Raw genomic sequence first — 17107 nt, 5'->3', positions numbered from 1 at the left:
TCCCTCAGGTGATCTGGTGAGGTCGTTAGGTGCTTCTCTACTTAACTCCACCTAATGCTTTGATCCATGCTTCCTGTCAATGTTCTAGTGTTGGACTTGTTTTTCCCTGGATCATTCCTGTGGCCTGCTGCTCTGCATAGCTAAGTTCTTCTTTGCTATTTGTTTGCTATTTTTTCTGTCCAGCTTGTCTAATTGTTTTGCTGGAAGCTCTGGGACACAAAGGTTGTACCTCCGTGCCATTAGTTCGGTACGGAGGGTCTTTTTGCCCCCTTTGCGTGGTTTTCTTTAGGGTTTTGTGTAGACCGCAAAGTTATCTTTCCTATCCTCGCTCTGTTTAGAAAGTCGGGCCTCACTTTGCTGAATCTATTTCATCTCTACGTTTGTCTTTTCATCTTAACTCACAGTCATTATATGTGGGGGGCTGCCTTTTCCTTTGGGGTATTTCTCTGAGGCAAGGTAGGCTTATTTTCTATCTTCAGGCCTAGTTAGTTTCTCAGGCTGTGCCGAGTTGCATAGGCAGAGTTAGGCGCAATCCACGGCAGCCTCTAGTGTTGTTTGGAGAGGATTAGGGATTGCGGTCTGCAAAGTTCCCACGTCTCAGAGCTCGTTCTATTATTTTGGGTTATTGTCAGATCACTGTATGTGCTCTGACCGCTATGTCCATTGTGATACTGAATTGCCTATCACAACAGGATGCATTAAACTTGCATGCAGTGAGAAGATCAATGCAAGAACCAAACACATTGACGTTAAATATCATCTCCTGCGTCACTTCATAGAACGTCGTTTCATAGAACGTGGCATAATTCAGTTTGCTTATTGCATGACTGTTCAGATGACAGCTGATATTATGGCAAAGCCACTTCCAAAAGCCGATTTTGAAGAAATCAGAAACACTATGGGACTAACAGTATAAGTAGTTGATGAGTGGGAGCGTTGGAATAATGCTTATCATTGTATACATTGCATCAACTACTACTTAATAACTGTCTCCAGCAATAGTGTAATATTGCCAGTAAAGCACAGGAAGAACGAGGAAGTTCCTGCTCACTGTGTGTGTAGCTGGAGCACATTTTACTTGCACTTTGCAAGCTGAAAGACAAGATGCTAATTACCTAACCTATAAGAAATACCAGTTGTAAGCTGTGTTATCTTTGCTCCTGAATAAATATATATTCACTGTACAACGGCTGGACAGTACAGAGATGAATCCACCGCCAATAGTTCTTTTTTATTATATACCCTATGCTTTGCTTATAAAGTGCCATCTTATTCCACAGCGCTTTACACACATTATCATCACTGTCCCCATTGGGGCTCACAATCTAAGCTGTCTATAAGTATGTCTTTGGAGGGCGGGAAGAAACCGGAGAGCACGGAGGAAACCCACGCAAACAAGGGGAGAATATACAAACTCCTTGCAGATGTTGTCCTTAGTGGGATATTTGAACCCAGGACCCTAAAGCTACAGTGCTTACCACTGAGCCACCGAGCTGCCCTATAGCTACATGTTAATGTAGTAGGGTAGAGCTAACCCTGCCCTATTCAACTTACCATAGACAAACCCACTGATTTTGGCAGGATGAGCCAATCAACTAATGTGTATGAGGGCCTCCTGAGTCAAACTGATGGCAGGCAAAAAAAATGTCTGGTAGCTGGATTTGAACATGCCTAATTTTTGTACTGTAGGGAAGAAAGGAACAGGTATCTAAACTGTAAGGTGCCTTTAAAGATGACCTTTCACTTGATTTTTTTAAGTGATACTCTTCCACTGATTCTGAGACAGTTTTTATTTTTCTTCTATGCCTCTTCTATCCAAAGTTTTGCCACCTGGATGATTTTCCATCCAACCTGGGCGTATACCGCAGAACTTCTCTTTGTGGGCGGGTCTGCATTTAATCCTCTGATGCAATCAAAACAAGGCCACGCCCACAGAAAAGTTCTTTGATATACGCCCAGGAGGTTCAAGGGAAAATTTGCACCATTACTACTTGAACATTACTACATTACTTGGAACATTACTACAATTGTTCCAGAATTAGAGGAGCAGTGACAATTAAAGGAGACATACAGTTTAAATAACATTTTATTCAGAGATGGGTTTTCTTTAGGATAAGTTCCCATGATGAGTTTTTGATGTTTTGCATTTCTGCTGCACAAAAAAAAAAAATCCAGATTCGTACATTTGCAGCAAAATGGATGGGATTTATAGAAATCTCATTCCCACAGTAATTTTTTTTATGCTGCGGCGCGTTTTTAAAATCCGCAACATGTTAGTTTCTCTTGCAATAGAAGAGGAAAACCCACAGGTAAAAAAAAAAACCAAAATGCGAATTTATAGCCTTTCCACTGTAAAAACGCACTAAAAACATATGCGATCCAGAAATGATTATCAATAAAGTTTTGTCAAAGCGAAATACCAAAAAGTATCAAAAACAAAATTAACTTTATTTAAAACCCGAGAGACAAAAACTGCAGCGTCAAAAACGCAATGAAAAAAAAAATGCAAGTAACCTAATTTTACCTGATTGGCGCAGAAATGCTACAGATAATTTGCAGCATCAAAAATTCACTGAATACTCATCGTAGGAGCATAGCCTAAGGCTGTGCACACGGGAGACTTTTTGCTGAGTTTTTAGAGCAGAAACTCAATGTTTTTGAGAAGTTCTGAGATTTGGAGCATTTTCTGCTCAGTTTCTTCTCCTTCACAAAATTCTCGAAAAACTCAATATGCATAGTCTTAGGCTACGTTCACATTTGCGTTGTTGGGCGCAGCGTCGTCGACGCATACCGACGCATGCGTCATGCGCCCCTATCTTTAACATGGGGGGCGCATGGACATGCGCCGGTATGCGCTGTATTGCATTTTACGACGCATGCATCAATTTGACGCACCAGACAGGGCACGGAAGACGCTACTTGTAGCATTTTCCCTGCGCCAAAATTCATGACCATTACTAGTTTATGTCAACGCATGCGTCAAAAAACGCATATGTATATGCTTTGTTGGTTGCGCCGACGATGCTGCGCCCAACAACGCAAATGTGAACGTAGCCTTAGAGGGTTTTTTCCTACCATAGACCTTTGGTGGGGGAATGACTACAGCTCTGCCAGTGTTGCTCAGACCCTTTATGTTGCAAAGGGTCTCTGGAGAACAGTGCCAGGTTTGTATGCAATCTATGCACCCGGTGTAACGGGAACAGGTGAGTAGGTGTTTGGAGGAATGTGTCATAGCGGTTGTCCATGACTTGTGTACGTATGACCTATTCCTATTCTATAGGCTCTTCCATCAGCCATGTGAAACAGGTTAAGAACATACAAGACCTACATGATGACATCATGAGAGTAGAAAATAGCGCAAATAGCGCCACTCTTGTCTTGTGGCTGCGTCTGGTATCGCAGCGTTAACTTAAAAAGGGGTCGTGCTGCAATACTAAAGTCTACGAACAAGAGTGGCATTCTTTCAGGTTCATACAACACTTTTGAAGGAACTTGAAATAATCTTATATCCCATGCTATATGATGCCACTGTACTTGAAGAAATACAGGTGAAGCTTTTACATTGCGACCAAGGAGCCTTAACGCTTCGCGTCTTGTATCTCGTGCAGGTTGAATCCCAGACTGTTCAATAATACATAACATACTGGCTCAACCTGACCTTCAAAAGGTGTTATAGACATAGGTTCACATGACACGAGCTGTCACGACTAATGAGGTGTGCCTGAAAACTGCACAGTCACTTGATGGTTGATGAGCCCTGGGGCTCCAAACCAAACCACAGAGACACAATATGACTTCTGAATACAGCTGGATGCACTCTGCAAGCAGCTTCCTGAGTTATTAGGTAGAAGTGCAAGGAAGTTGAGCGTCGTCAGGGACTCGCTAGAGATGGTACTTCTGAACATGTGAGATCACACCTCCCACCATCTGAAGGGTTTTCCAGGATTTGTATATAAAGTCTCTTACCCAAAATCCTTTTTTTTTTTTTAAATCGTACAGTCTGAGATTGTGCAGACTTTAATTTTATCGTGAAAATCCCTAGAAATATGGTGGTATGGACATTATTATTATTATTATTATTATTATACATTTTTATAGCGCCATTTATTCCATGGCGCTTTACATGTGAATACGGGGCAAATATAGACAAATACATTAACCATGAGCAGATAACAAGGCACACGAGTACATAAGGAGGGAGGACCCTGCCCGCGAGGGCTCACAGTCTGCAGGGGGTGGGTGAGGATACACTAGGAGAGGGAAGAGCTGGCTGTACGGCTGTTCAGTAGGTTGAGGATCACTGCAGGCTGTAGGCTTGTCGGAAGAGATGAGTCTTCAGGTTCTTTTTGAAGGTTTCTATGGTAGGCGCAAGTCTGATGTGTTGGGGTAGAGAGTTCCAGAGTATGGGGGAAGCACGGGAGAAGTCTTGGATGCGGTTATGGGAAGAAGAGATGAGAGGGGAGTAGAGAAGGAGGTCTTGGGAGGATCGGAGGTCGCGTGTAGGTAGGTACCGGGAGACCATGTCACAGATGTATGGAGGAGACAGGTTGTGGATGGCTTTGTATGTCAGTGTGAGGGTTTTGAACTGGAGTCTCTGGGCGATAGGAAGCCAGTGAAGGGCTTGACACAGGGGAGAGGCTGGGGAATAGCGGGGGACAGGTGGATTAGTCGGGCAGCAGAGTGTAGGATGGATTGGAGTGGTGCCAGAGTGCTAGAGGGGAGTCCAGAGAGTAGGAGGTTGCAGTAGTCGAGGCGGGAGATGATAAGGGCATGCACTAGCGTTTTTGCAGTGTTGCGGTCAAGGAAAGCACGGATCCGGGAAATATTTTTGAGTTTGAGACGACAGGAGGAGGCAAGGGCTTGGATATGTGGCTTGAAAGAGAGGGCAGAGTCGAGGATCACCCCGAGGCACCGGGCGTGTGGGACTGGGGATAGTGAGCAGCCATTGACATTGATGGATAGGTCTGGTGGAGGGGTAGAGTGAGATGGGGGAAAGATGATGAATTCTGTTTTGTCCATGTTCAGTTGTAGAAAGCGAGCAGAAAAGAAGGCTGAAATGGCAGACAGACAGTGCGGGATTTTGGTAAGCAAGGAGGAGAGGTCAGGTCCGGAGAGGTAGATCTGCGTGTCGTCAGCGTAGAGATGGTACTGCATACCGTGGGATTCTATGAGCTGTCCCAGGCCGAAAGTGTAGATGGAGAAGAGTAGGGGTCCTAGAACAGAGCCTTGAGGAACACCGACTGACAAGGGGCGAAGTGAGGAGGTGGTGTGGGGGAGGGAGACACTGAATGTTCGGTCTGTCAGATATGACGAGATCCAGGAAAGGGCCAAGTCTGTGATGCCAAGGGATGAGAGGATTTGTAGCAAAAGGGAGTGGTCTACAGTGTCAAAGGCAGAAGACAAGTCCAGGAGAAGGAGGACAGAGTAGTGTCGCTTGCTCCTGGCAGTTAGTAGGTCATTGGTGACTTTAGTTAGGGCAGTTTCAGTTGAGTGATGGGAACGGAAGCCTGATTGTAACCGATCAAAGAGGGAGCAGGAGGAGAAGTGGGAGGACAGTTCAAGATGGACGTGTTGCTCCAGCAATTTGGAGGCATAAGGGAGAAGAGATATTGGGCGATAGCTAGACACAGAGGATGGGTCGAGGGAGGGCTTTTTGAGGATGGGTGTGATCTTGGCATGCTTGAAGGATGAGGGAAAGACACCTGTTGTGAGTGAGAGGTTGAAGAGGTGCGTTAGGGTTGGGATGAAGACCGTGGAAAGGTTAGGGATGAGGTGGGATGGGAGCGGGTCAAGCGTGCAGGTGGTGAGGTGTGATCTTGACAGGAGGGTGGAGAGCTGATCTTCTGTCATGGTGGAGAAGCTGGTTTTGGAGGAGCAGGGTTGAGCAGCTAAGAGGGGCAGTGGGCGCTGTGGGCCAAAGCTTTCTCTGATCGTATCGATCTTCTGTTTAAAGAAAGAGGCGAAGTCATCAGCAGAAATGAGGGGGGAGGGAGGAGGTGCGGGGGGACGGAGTAGAGAATTGAAAGTGTTGAAAAGCTGTTTAGGGTTGTGGGACAGGGAGGATATGAGGGATGAGAAGTAAGTTTGTTTTGCGGCAGTGAGCGCAGACTTGAAGCTGGCGAGGGACTGCTTGTATGCAGTGAAGTGGTCGGCAGAGTGGGATCGCTTCCATCTCCGCTCAGCAATCCTGGAAGCCCGTCTCAATTCTTTGGTCAGGCTGGTCAGCCAGGGCTGCCTGTTAATTGTACGAGTTTTACTATGCATGAGTGGGGCGGCCGAATCGAGTGTTGTTGTTATTGTGGTGTTATAAAAAGTGGCAGCAGCATCTGTGTCATGAAGGGAAGCTATGTCTGTGAGAGGGAGAAGGGACTCAGAGAGTGATTGTAAGTTGAGATGTTTGAGATTTCTGCGAGGGTGAGTGAGTTTGTGGAGTGGGGGTTGCACACTAGGAGAGGAGAGGGATGAGAATGTCAGTAGGTTGTGGTCAGACAGGGGGAGGGGTGTGTTAGTGAGGTTAGTAAGGGAGCAGAGGCGGGTGAAGATGAGGTCCAGCGTGTGGCCATCTTTGTGAGTGGCCTCAGAGGACCATTGAGTGAGGCCAAAGGAGGCAGTCAGTGATAAAAGTTTAGAGGTAGCTGAGGTGAAAGTGTCAATGGGGACATTGAAATCACCCATGATGATAGTGGGGATGTCAACAGAGAGGAAATGAAGTAGCCAGGTGGTGAAGTGGTCGAGAAAGGTGGAGATGGCTAGTTCTGGGGGGCGGTAGATGACAGCCAGCTGGAGGTTGGAGGGGGAATAGATGCGGACAGAGTGCACACATTGTGGAGATCTTTGGGACTCTGGTGTATAGACACAGTGGAAATCTGTGGGACTGTGGTGGGGATCTCTAGGACATGGTGGAGCTTTCAGGTATTGCGGTTGAACGCACATGGTGTAAATCTCTGGGAATATGGTTGCATGCAGATGATCGAGATCTTGGAACTGTGATTGTATAGACATGGTGGAGATCACTTGGGCTGTGGTTGTATGGACATGACAGAGATCACTTGTACTATGTATGTATGTACATGGTGTAGATATCTGGGACTGTGGTTGTATGGACAAATTGGAGATCACTTGGACTGTGGTTTTATGGACATAGTGGAGATCACTTGGACTGTAGTTGCACCCATATTGTGAAGATCACTTGGACTATGTTTTATGGACATGATGGAGCTTTCAGGTATTGTGGTTGAATGCTCATGGTGTAGATCTCTGGGACTATGGATGTATGCAGATGATCGAGACCTTGGAACTGTGATTGTATAGACATGGTGGAGATCACTTGAACTGTGGTTGTATGGACATATTGGAGGTCGCTTGGACTATGTTTTATGGACATCGTGTGGATCACTTAGACTGTGATTGTATGGACATGGTGGAGTTTTCAGGTACTGTTGTTGTATGCAGTTGGTGGACATCTCAGGGACTGTGGTTGTATGCAGATGGTGGACATCTCAGGTACTGTTGTTGTATGCAGTTGGTGGACATCTCAGGGACTGTGATTGTATGCAGATGGTGGACATCTCAGGGACTGTGGTTGTATGCAGATGGTGGACATCTCAGGTACTGTTGTTGTATGCAGTTGGTGGACATCTCAGGGACTGTGGTTGTATGCAGATGGTGGACATCTCGGGGACTGTGGTTGTATGCAGATGGTGGACATCTCAGGTACTGTTGTTGTATGCAGTTGGTGGACATCTCAGGGACTGTGATTGTATGCAGATGGTGGACATCTCAGGGACTGTGGTTGTATGCAGATGGTGGACATCTCAGGTACTGTTGTTGTATGCAGTTGGTGGACATCTCAGGGACTGTGGTTGTATGCAGATGGTGGACATCTCGGGGACTGTGGTTGTATGCAGATGGTGGACATCTCAGGGACTGTTATTGTATGTACACGGTGTAGATGTCTGGGACTGTGGTTGTAGGCACATAGTGAGATCCCTTCAATATCATGTTTCCCAAGATCCCTAGGAGCTCCTCATAATGACTATTCCTGAGATCTCGGTTATTGACAGAAGCAGTAAATAAATGACAATGTCTAATAATGTCCAACACTAAATAAAGCACAATATCATTTCTTAATCTGACAGACAGTGAATTGTTTCATTGACAATTGATTCTGGCGACGTTTCCCTTCGAGTTTACATAAGAAGAGCACTCTGGCGTTTGCGTGTCCAGACGCAGAGACAATATACCAGGAACAACACAAAGCGCCTCTGTGTGCCTGCTCCCACCGAACAGAGGAGTACTGTGTACCTATGCCTGGAGCATGGAGGGCACAGCAGCTAATCCTGCCAAGGATGCGATGCCTGAAAGAAATTGCTGTAAATTGTGCATATTGTAGAGCACACCATTAAAGGAGTAGTTCTACTATGACATTCTGGTGGGAACCCATCCATGAGTCAGCAGACAGGTTCATTGTATGTGTGTAGTATACTGTATATACAGTCATGGCCGAAAGTGTTGGCACCCTTTAAATTGTTCCAGAAAATCAAGTATTTCTCCTAGAAAATTGTTGCAGTTACTCATGTTTTGTTAAACACAAGTTTATTGTTGTTGTGTGTATTGGTACAACACAAAAAAAACAAAGAAAAAAGGCAAATTAGACTTGACACAAGAAAAACAAAAATGGGCGGGAAAAAATTGTTGGCATACTGAACCTAATATTTGGTTTTACACCCTTTGGAATAAATCATTGAAATCAATTGCGTCCTATATCAATAAACAACCTTCATACACTTCTCAAGTGGCATTTTGGAGCACTCTTCTTTTACAAAGTTCTCCAGGTCTCTCATATTTGAAGGTGCCTTCACCCAACATGAATTATAAGGTTTTTCCACAGGTGTTCAACTGGACTTAGATCTGGACTCATTGCTGTGCACTTCAGAATTCTCCACTGCTTTGTTTCCATTCATTTCTGGGGCCTTGTTGAAGTATGTTTGGGGGTCATTGTCCTGCTGGAAGACCCATGACCTAGGAACTAAATCCAGCTTTCTGTCAATGGGCACTACATTGCGACTCAAAATCCATTGGTAATCTTCAGATTTCATCAGGGCCGGACTGGCCATCTGGCAAATGCCAGAATGGCCAGTCTAGTCATGGGCTGCCTTGATGTTATGTTGTTAACAGAATCGGTGTTCTCAAGACACTCATACTGTGAAGATTTGTGATGGAGCACAAAGTCACTGACTCAGTCACTCCTGCAGGCCACAGGTATCATTAGAAATATTGGTCTTGTAGAAAATCTTCCTTTCCTCCATCCAGGGTAATATTAGTAATATATCCCATCTGGTTCATGGAGATGGGGACAACATGGGCCTGTGTGATTTCAAATGCTAGAACTGAATTTCAGCCCCAGTCTATACCTGGATTTCATGGTGCCTTTCATACAGTCAAGGCACCTAGTGCCAGAGGCAGAAAAACAATCATAAAACATCCTTGAACCTCCATCATATTTGATTGTAGGTACTGTGTTCTATTCTTTGTAGCACTCATTCCATTTTGGTAAAGGTAGAATGATGTGCTTTACCAAAAAGCACTTTATTGGTCTTTTCTGTCCACAAGATGCTTTTGCAGAAGGATCTTGATCTGTCTCCCTATTGTTCATCTTGAAACAGCTACACTGCTAGTTTTCAGAGAGTCCTGTATTTCAGCTGATGTTATTTGTGGGTTTTTCTTTGCATCCCGAACAATTTTCCTGGTAGTTGTGGACAACATTTTTGTTGGTCTACCTGACTGTGGTTTTGTTTTTACAGCGCCCCTGATTTTCCATTTTTAATCACAGTTTGAACGCTGGTGACTGGCATTCTCAATTCCTTGGATATCCTTTTGTATCCCTTTCCTGTTTCATACAGTTCAACTATCTTTTCCCGTAGATCCGTTGATAATTATTTTGCTTTCCCCATGACTCACAATCCAGAAATGTCAGTGGCTAGATGAAAGATGCAAGAGTCTGTCTGGATCCTAGAAACTCACTCAGCTTTTATGCACACACACTGATTACCAATAAACATGTCACAGGTGAGGATGTTACCTTTAGTAGCCATTCAAACCCATTTATGACAACTTCTGCGCATGTTATCAGGCCAAAATCACCAGGGCATGTAAACTTTTGATCAGGGTCACTTGGATGTTTTGGGCTGTCATTATGATTTAAAAAGAGATAACACAGTAGTTTGACAATAAATGGCTTCACCCAACCACTAACCATGAGTGGAGAAAAAGTTTTGGTGTTATCATTCATATTCTCTGAAAAAAGGCCAAGAAAGCAAAAATTCTGCCGGGGTATGTAAACTTTTGAGCACAACTGTATTAGGATAAGACCGTATTGCGCACTTCTTTTTTATCTATGCTTGAAACAAAGTTGTTTACCCACAATTTTGGAAAGGTGACAACAATTTTGTCCTTCCCCATTTCTGGGGTTTTTTGTGAAATTATGTTCCCATTTTTTCTCATATTTTTGTGTTGTTCCAAGACACCCAAAGGAAATAAACATAACTAAGAGAAAGAGAAAATAATTTATTTTCAAAAGAAGGATGAAGAACACATGAAGCTCAGCAAAGCTTTACTGATCAGTCAGAATACTGTAGCAAAAATGATGCAAAAATGTAAGGGAGCGCGGCCACGATCAGGAATATCAGCGTTTTCGACGCAACGCACTTGTGCTGTGTTCAAAATTCTGCGTTCTAGGTTACAAGCACAGTGGATGGGATTTATAGGGATCCCATGCCCACTGTGCTTCTTTTTGACGCTGAGTAAACTCACTCGCGGTGCGGATTTACGAGCCGCAACATGTTAATTTCTGTTGCAGAGACACTAGTCTCCGTAACAAAAATTTCCACAATAGAATGTATTGGATGCGGTAACTGCATTATTCAGTGGAGGTCATATAAAATGGTAGATATAATAGTTTTTGATGTGGGGTGTACTAATTTTTGCATCAACTAATCTGAGTAAAACTGAAGATTTTGGAATGAAGCCTATATTATTCACATTACTTTAACCCCTTTCTGACCTCGGACGGGATAGTACGTCCGAGGTCAGATCCCCCACTTTGATGCAGGGCCCCGGCGGTGAGCCTGCATCAAAGCCAGGACATGTCAGCTGTTTTGAACAGCTGACATGTGCCCGCAATAGCGGCGGGTGAAATTGCGATTCACCCGCCGCTATTAACTAGTTAAATGCCGCTGTCAAACGCTGACAGCGGCATGTAACCGGCGCTTCCGGCCGGGCGGCCTGAAATGAGCGCATCGCTGACCCCCGTCACATGATCGGGGGTCAGCGATGCTTCTGCATTGTAACCATAGAGGTCCTTGAGACCTCTATGGTTACTGATCCCCGCTAGCTGTGAGCGCCACCCTGTGGTCGGCGCTCACAGCACACCTGCATTTCTGCTGCATGGCAGCGATCTGATGATCGCTGCTATGTAGTAGAGGCGATCGAGTTGTGCCAGCTTCTAGCCTCCCATAGAGGCTATTGAAGCATGGCAAAAGTTAAAAAAAAAGTTAAAAAAATGTGAAAAAAAAAAAAAAAAATATAAAAGTTTAAAGCACCCCCCTTTCGCCCCATTCAAAATAAATCTCTAAAAAAAAATCAAACATACATATATTTGGTATCGCTGCGTTCAGAATCGCCTGATCTGTCAATAAAAAAAAGGATTAACCTGATCGCTAAACGGCGTTGCGGGAAAAAAATTCGAAACGCCAGAATTACGGTTTTTTTGGTCGCCGCAACATTGCATTAAAATGCAATAACGGGCGATCAAAAGAACGTATCTGCACCAAAATGGTATCATTAAAAACGCCAGCTCGGCGCGCAAAAAGCCCTCACTTGACCCAAGATCCTGAAAAATGGAGACGCTATGGGTATCGGAAAATGCACAATTTTATTTTATTTTTTTTTAGCAAAGTTTGGAATTTTTTTTCACCACTTAGATAAAAAATAACCTAGACATGTTTGGTGTCTATGAAGTCGTAATGACCTGGAGACTCATAATGGCATTTTTAGCATTTAGTGAACCTAGCAAAAAAGCTATATCACCGCACTTGGAATTTTTTTTCCCGTTTTCCAGTACACCAAAGACATACTGATAGGAATTCTAGATTGTGAGCCCAATTGGGGACAGTGATGATAATGTGTGCAAAACTGTAAAGCGCTGCGGAATATGTTAGCGCTATATAAAAATAAAGATTATTATTATGATTATTACACGACATGGTAAAACCAATGATGTCGTTCAAAAGTAAGACTCGTCATGCAAAAAATAAGCCCTCACGTGGCCATATTGATGGAAAAATAAAAAAGTTATGGCTCTGGGAAGGAGGGGAGCGAAAAACGAACATGGAAAAATGGAAAATCCCAAGGTCATGAAGGGGTTAAGGCACATATATATATATATATATATATATATATATATATATATATATATATATATATATATATATAAGAAAAAATGATCCTGAGGGCCCAAATTTTGCTATGGGGCCGACAAGTTTATTTTTTTTCACTTGGATAAATTAAGTTTTAAAAAAAACAAAGTCTTCCAACTGGTAGTGAAGTTTTAGCTTGAGATATACCGTAAGTACTAACAAATCGTCCGTGTAAGGCTGCCATCACACATTCAGTATTTGGTCAGTATTTTACATCAGTATTTGTAGCCAAAACCAGGAGTGGGTGATAAATGCAGAAGTGGTGCATATGTTTCTATTATACTTTTCCTCTGATTGTTCCACTCCTGGTTTTGGCTACAAATACTTATGTAAAATACTGACCAAATACTGCTAGTGTGATGGCAGCCTTAGAAGGAAATTTGTATTTTCTTGCTACCCATGATCAAACCTGAAAGGCGCACCTATGCCAAAAACTAAATAAATTGGGACATCCTAATAAGATGTATGACCTGGTTTCCAGCAAGTGACTAAGTACAGGTGCAAAGTATTATTCAATGCAATGAGGGTGTGGAACCAAATGATGAAACCAGATTCTCAGGAAGCTTTAGAAAGGGAGAACAGGGAATAATTACATTAGCAAGGACAGGTGATAGATCAGTCTAAAGAAAGATGTTTTTAGGGCACCCTTAATATCTGGATACTGGGAATTAACTGAATTGTCCAAGGTAGTGCATTCCAGAGAGCTGTTGCAGCACGAGAAAAGTCTTGGAGATGTGAGTTCGAGTTTTGAATTATAGAGCATGTCAGTCTTAGGTCTTTAGTGGACCAGAGAGCATGGGTAGCGTGGTAGACAGAGATGATGGAGGAGGTATAGGGTGGTGCAGAACTGTGGAAAGTTGGTGAGAGTGATACATTTGTATTGTACTTTGTAGCTGATGGGTAACCATTGCAATGGCTGGCACAGGGTAGAGGCACCGGTGTAGTGACTGGACAGAAATATGACTCTGGCTGTTGCATTCAAGATAGATTGGAAATGGGAGGGTTTAGTAAGAGGGAAACCGATTAATAGAGAGTTGAAGTAGTTCAGTCAAAGGGAGGAAAAGATTGAATTCTTGCAAAGTTTTTGTATTTTTAAGAAATTTTACCCTAATTTTAGAGCCCAAGCTAACCTAAAGTCGAAAACAAGAATCTCCAACTGAGCCTATTGAAGGCCTATTGTCAAAAATTATATTCTATCCCATTTTTCGGGAATGATTCAATTAATGAAAAGACCTTAATCTTGTTATTCTTTAATTTGCATCTCAATACGAAACCTGAACGAACGTGGTTGAATTATGCCAGGAATTCCAGAATTCAACTTGTTTACAATTGTATTTGCAAAACTAGTTTATATCTGTGTTAATAAGTGATCCTGGACGGTAACTTCCACGTGAATAAGAATCCTTCCTCCTCGTTAGAGATCAGAACCATCACTGGAGATTGGCTTCCTTTGGAAAAAAATGAATTGTGTCGGAAATTGAATTATAGCACTCCAGGATAGAGATTTCCAATGCCCTGGGACGTTACACAAATTCAGTTGATTTATTGCCTTGGCTAATTCTTTGGTTTAATTCTCATCACCAATGAGACGGACACCCTACCCCTGAACTCTACCTGGAGCAGTTTTCTGGGACTCTCCTCCTATACTCCTATTTTCTCGTCCCTCCTCTTACTTAAGTGAGGTTTTGAGAAAGACCGTGCCTGGTCGAAACGTTAACCTTGTTGTCCGCAATCATCCTCATTTGGATTTTGTTTCTGTTGGAAAGGGCTTTAACCCGTCAAGGCAGTATGTTTGAGAAGATGCAATCTTCTTCCAAGACCCACTCGGATGATCTAGGCTTACGACAGAGGAATTGATTAGTTCTTAGGGTATGTGCACACCGAGTTTTTGGGAGCAGGTACGCTCTAAAAAATGTCTGAAAGGCTATTTCTATTGCAAAACTTTTGTTGTTCGCATGTTCAGTCTTTAGGGCGCTTTTCTTCTGCTTCAACGTTGTGAAAAATTTGTGATGGGACAAAAGAAGGTGAATGTCCCTTCTATGAATTGACTCCTGATGAAATTCACTCCAAACTAAGTACTATCCAATCAAAATACTGCTAAAAAAAAACACTTAAGGGGGAAAAAAAACTGCTTTAGGAAATGAAAAATGAAAAACTTCTCCAAAGAAGGAGAATTTCCTGAATAGGTTTCCGTTGTGTGCACAAAGTGGAAACTCTCCAAATCTTTCTCAAAAATGCCAAACTCAAAAATTTGGAGTTTCTTCTTAGTTTTTGCTCCATAAAGTCAGCAAAAAGACTCTGTGTACACAACCCCAAAAACTTTTTTAACTGTCTCAAAAAACCAAGCGTGCAGAAACCCTTGGAGTAAAGTTTATTAAGGAGAGGTTTCGAGAGTTTCGAGGATTCATGTGCAGTTTATAGGGGAATTAAGCTATTTTTGACTGACATTCCCGAAGGACACATTTTTCCAAAGGAAGGAAAGCTGAGTCCTAGAGTGTAGATGTGACGTAGGTCCTTAATGAGCACAGTCACAGCTGGCAAAGCAGAAACAGAAGAGTGGCAGGAGAAAATGATCCCTCCTTCCTCCCACATCGGGCCTCTCTCCACCTCCCTTCTCCTCTTACAACCATCTGATCCTCCTCATGACCGTCACTCAGCAGAGAGAATGTGGAGCGAGGCGGAGCAGCCACAACAAGGTGATTTCAACTAGAAGACTTTCCCAGGACATGGAGAAATGTTCAGTCTGGAAAATGTGCCAATATTTCTATCCATCCCAGAAATTCGACTTCTTTCGAAGCTTCTGACGACGGTGTGAACCGCGTGGATCATGGCATCCTCTCGGATAATGTAACGCGTTTTGGTGCCGGTTTCTAGGATTCGTTTCTATGAAATGAACACAATAAGGATATGTTTGTGAATGTTGACTCTTTCATCACTTGGGGCTTAAGTCTCGCCCGTCGTAGAAAAGTTCTCGTTTGAAATTTTGAAGCTTTTTAGAAAGTAATGTTTTCAAGAAAATCTGCCTTCCCCATCACCGACGACGAAGTGCGGAAATAGGACATAGGAGAGCTGAAAGCATCGGACACAGTGGGGCCGAGTAGGTGGTTTTTCTTTACGGTAGGGCTAGTATTGCTACAGCTTTTCTTATTGAAATCCGTTGCCAATGCATTTCAATGGTTGCTTTCTCATTTTGCAAATTATTTATGCGGTATTTAATATTTTCTAGTATGTACTTGAAACTGTATTTGAAAAATTTGCAAGTTCGAATTTTGATGCATTTTATATATTTCAGAGGGCCTGAAAAAGTTTCCGAGTTTCATCCAGAAGACTCGGATGATTTTTTTTTTCTAATTTTCATCAGATTTTCATGCATATGCCATGTGTGTCCATTTTTTTCTTTCCATCCATGTGCGATTAAGTCATGTACATAAACACATACATTTTCTTAGGTTTATGATAGAAATTCATCTGCAAAGATCTGATGCCACTTTGATGGTGAATGTGGGGTCCGATTTTTTTTCTTCTTGCGCCCAAAGATTTCAATGGGTATGTCCCATCCAAGACTCGGATGAAATTAGTGCATGGTGCAAATTTTTGAGAAATTGAGAACAAAAAATTAATTCATCTGAACAACACTATTGAACACCATGGGTCAGTGTGCTGTCCAATTAAGAATCCAAAAGCACATAGTAACATAGTTATTAAGGTTGAAGGAAGACTTTAAGTCCGTCTAGTTTAACCCATGTCTGATTCATACTCTCCCCTCTGCATTAGCCCTTACTCTTGTTTCTGAAACTTTGCAAAAACTTTTAAGAAGTTGGAACAAATATAGGTAAAAAGACAGTATGAAATATGGAAACAAATAAAAAAGAATTTGCAAAAAAATTCAATTATTGTGAATGTGGTCGTAGCGATACAATTCTATAAAAGACCCCCCAAGTTTTTGCATTGTAGCGCATTCTGTTATTCTCGCCAAGTGGTTTTATTTTACCCATCAAGGTGACGGAAGTGGTCAATCTCTAGTGTGGACTGTTAGTTGCTGTTACTATCTGTTCTGCACCAAATCCGTCTCTGTGCTGTCAAGGAGTGTTGGTCTTTCGCCAAACGTCTATCTTCTTCCATTGAACTTCAGTGCTCACTGGGTCTATGGTGTCTGGTGTTTGGCACGTTGCACCACTCCGACAATGCTGCAACTATTAAAGAGTTAAGTGACAAAACCGCTGCGCATGCTATATCAGTATATTTTCAGAGCAGCAGGCGAAAAAGCGTAAACAGCTACCACTTCCTACATGTGATCGTATAGTAGAATATTTCAGGTTGGCTCACTGTACAGGGAGTGCCGGCCACACAAATAGGTTAGATAGAGACATGAATATGCAGCAGTTGAGGTTGCATCTCCTCCTCATCTCTTTACTTGTGCCACTTGCAGGTCTGGCCGTGGAAGCGTGGAAGAACGTCCGCCGTCCCCCTTGCGGTGCCCTCCAACCTGCCGGTAATGTCCATCAGAGGGGCAGAAGATGAAAAGGCCGACCTGTAAATTCTGTTGCAGGATCTTTTTCAGGTCAGTTCTTTTACGTTTTTTCTTGCTATTGTTTTTTTTTTATGCATTGCGAGGTCATCTTGATCGTCAG

The 17107-nt window shown here is 42.9% G+C and overlaps 1 protein-coding gene across 4 annotated transcripts in view; it reads left to right on the top strand.

Annotated features, from left to right (window-relative positions):
- ST3GAL5 (ST3 beta-galactoside alpha-2,3-sialyltransferase 5) overlaps positions 1 to 17107 on the top strand; it is a 99120-nt gene that overhangs the window by 33623 nt on the left and 48390 nt on the right. Inside the window, exons 1-2 of one of the 4 annotated variants that reach the window (XM_069744922.1) lie at positions 15125 to 15172; positions 16906 to 17037. In XM_069744922.1, the coding sequence (XP_069601023.1) occupies positions 16994 to 17037 (44 nt within the window). In that variant the 5' untranslated portion in view covers positions 15125 to 15172; positions 16906 to 16993. Of the gene's footprint in view, positions 1 to 15124; positions 15594 to 16905; positions 17038 to 17107 lie in introns of those variants that run through there. The other 3 variants (XM_069744919.1, XM_069744920.1, XM_069744921.1) reach the window with 3 other exon arrangements.

Source organism: Ranitomeya imitator, chromosome 1 (genome assembly GCF_032444005.1).
Source record: "Ranitomeya imitator isolate aRanImi1 chromosome 1, aRanImi1.pri, whole genome shotgun sequence".
Lineage (NCBI taxonomy): Eukaryota > Metazoa > Chordata > Amphibia > Anura > Dendrobatidae > Ranitomeya > Ranitomeya imitator.
The sequence above is the reverse complement of the archived record's forward strand: the minus strand, read 5'-3'. Positions and strand labels throughout refer to the sequence as shown.